Consider the following 2,662-nt stretch of genomic DNA (forward strand, 5'->3'; position numbering starts at 1 on the left):
TTTTTTAATCATAAAAATATATATGACATATTTTCTCTCTAAATTTCAAAAGTTCTCAAAAAGTATACTGAAAACAACATCGCTACTTTCCATAGATAAGATTAAAACAACATATATATACCATTCTTTCTATATTCTTTTTACAAAATCACACTAGATATATTGTTATTATTGTCATCCTAACCAATCAAATACCATAACATAGTTTGAAACTCATGTAGTAATAGTTTATTATTGAATAAAAGTATAATTTTAAGCATCCTATTTCTTTATGCATATATTTAAACTTTTTAGGTTGAGAGAAAGAAAGGCTGCGTTTGTTCAACAAGCCTTTAATTTATCTTCCTCTCTTCCTTCTTTCTCTTATCACTCAACCAAATCTTCTCACCACCTCTTTCTTTTCTCAAATCTAGGGTTCCACTCTTCTCCTCTTTCTATATTATTTTTTTACCCATATTTTTTTTTTTATAAATCTTTCCTCCCACTTCTTCCATCTTAAAATAAACCAAACCAACATATAATTTCTATATTAATTTTTCTATTGTGCTTTGCATATTTTTTTATAAAAAAACAAATTCCTGTTGTTTGTGTACCCCCCTTTTTTTTTTCTTCTTATGGTCATCATGGCTGGTCTAGATTTAAGTAGTGCATCTCGTTACGTTCATCAACTTCATCACCCTGAATTTAACCTCCAAATACAACCCGAAAACGACGATGAAAATACGAAAAACAACCCATTTTCCAATGACCATCACAACCACCAGTTTGATTTAGTAGGTGCAAATTCATCTGGACTGGGCGACGTAGTTGGTCGTAGATCAAGGGGTCGCCCACCCGGGTCCAAAAATAAACCGAAGCCTCCGGTAATTATCACTAGGGAAAGTGCGAATACATTACGAGCTCATATTCTCGAAATCGGTAACGGTTGCGATGTTTTTGAATGTGTATCATCTTATGCGAGGCGAAGACAACGTGGGATCTGTATATTAAGTGGAAGTGGAATTGTTACTAATGTGAGTATAAGGCAACCGGCAAGTGCCGGTAATAATAATAATAGTAGTAATAATTCTTCATCGATCGTTACATTAAATGGGAGATTTGAGATTTTGTCACTTAGTGGTTCGTTTTTACCACCACCAGCACCACCAGGAGCAACAAGTTTGACAATATTTTTGGCTGGTGGACAAGGACAAGTTGTTGGAGGAAGTGTGGTAGGTGAGTTGATCGCTGCTGGACCAGTTATTGTTATAGCTTCATCTTTTACTAATGTTGCTTATGAAAGATTGCCTTTAGAGGAAGATGTTAATATTAATATTCACACACAAGGTTCCGATGGTGATGGTCGTGGTGGTGGTGGTGATGCAATTGTTAATAATCCTTTTCCCGATTCGTCTAATCCTGGGCTTCCATTTTTCAATCTACCGTTAAATATGCCTAACTGTTTAAATTCTGGATCTGCTTCTATTGATGGGTGGGCGGGGAATTCAGCTCTTCGCCCACCTTTTGGAGTTTAATGACTAATCTTGAAGATGTTGAAGGGGAAATAGAATTTTGAGCTTGTTGATATTGATCATATGGAAGCTAATTTGGATCAATGAAAAAATTTGGGATTCTTGAATCAAAAAGGTCAGCAAAATTAGTGTACCATCTTTGTTCTGGAGATTATTGATTTTTTTTTGTCTTGTTTGTTATTTTTGGGTCTTGTAACTCTATGAATTCTGAAATTGGTCTTCTTAATTAATGTTCTTTATGGAAAACTTTCTATAAAGAATTATGGTTTGGGAATTCAATCTTTTGATTCACCTTTGTTTAATTTCTCAAGGGAAAAAAACGGCGTATAGTTGTATAATAATTATAGTATATGTCTTTAATTTCTAAATTATATAAGTACTTGGTGGTATATGTATATTTTATTTTGTTGATTTGTCTACATAGCTAGATGATAGAACATTGTTAAAATTATTAAAAATAATACGTAGTACTAATAAAAATAAAATAAAAAAGGGAATGCCAATGAGAGTTTTAATGTACTGAGATTCTTCTTGTTGGATGAAAGGTGTTCTGGGTTTTTATTACACTAGAAGTAACATGTCTTTTTTTTTAAAACAAGTCTTGCATTAATGTTTGAGCTGAATTTCTTGATGTACTAATTAATTTTTGGGAATTTGATCCCACTTGTCATTACTGAAAACAATGTTTCTCTCCTTAGTACTTATAATCTTTATGAAAATTGGCATTTTGAATTGAACTGAAAGAGACATGTTTACCGTACCTGTCTTTCAAATGTAACACTCAAAGAAATCTTTTTAAAAAATAGGAAAAATTGAGACCTCTTTGTTGAATCTTGGGTTTTTCAACTTACCTTATGAAAGTATGAAGTAGGATTTTTTGTTTTTATCATTCATAATTATCCCATTTCTGGATTAATGTGTTCTAGATCAAGTTTGGTTTGTTCTAACATGTTAAATTGCAAACATGACTGTAACAATAATTACTACGTGTTTACCGGAAAAATCATCGCTTTGGTTTATAGTAAAATTTGTAAAAGAAAACGATAAAGATAAGTGGATTAGGGCTGATCAAGTTCAATACAACCCTTTAGAGTAAAACGTCAAGGTCGTGGTTCAATACAAGAATATGATATTCTAAAGGAAAATGAATA

General features: G+C 32.2%; 1 protein-coding gene across 1 annotated transcript; it reads left to right on the forward strand.

Annotated features, from left to right (window-relative positions):
• Positions 1–211: 211 nt before the first annotated feature.
• Positions 212–1,832, forward strand: LOC129888476 (AT-hook motif nuclear-localized protein 23-like). Its single transcript, XM_055963447.1, has one exon. It carries the CDS (start codon positions 615–617, stop codon positions 1,512–1,514), a length of 900 nt encoding a protein of 299 aa, XP_055819422.1. The 5' UTR covers positions 212–614; the 3' UTR covers positions 1,515–1,832.
• Positions 1,833–2,662: the final 830 nt, after the last annotated feature.

This window comes from Solanum dulcamara, chromosome 5 (genome assembly GCF_947179165.1).
Source record: "Solanum dulcamara chromosome 5, daSolDulc1.2, whole genome shotgun sequence".
NCBI lineage: Eukaryota > Viridiplantae > Streptophyta > Magnoliopsida > Solanales > Solanaceae > Solanum > Solanum dulcamara.

Bases quoted from the DNA above. Each gene is read 5' to 3' on its own strand.
- LOC129888476 (XM_055963447.1), top strand. From the start codon at position 615: ATGGTCATCATGGCTGGTCTAGATTTAAGTAGTGCATCTCGTTACGTT.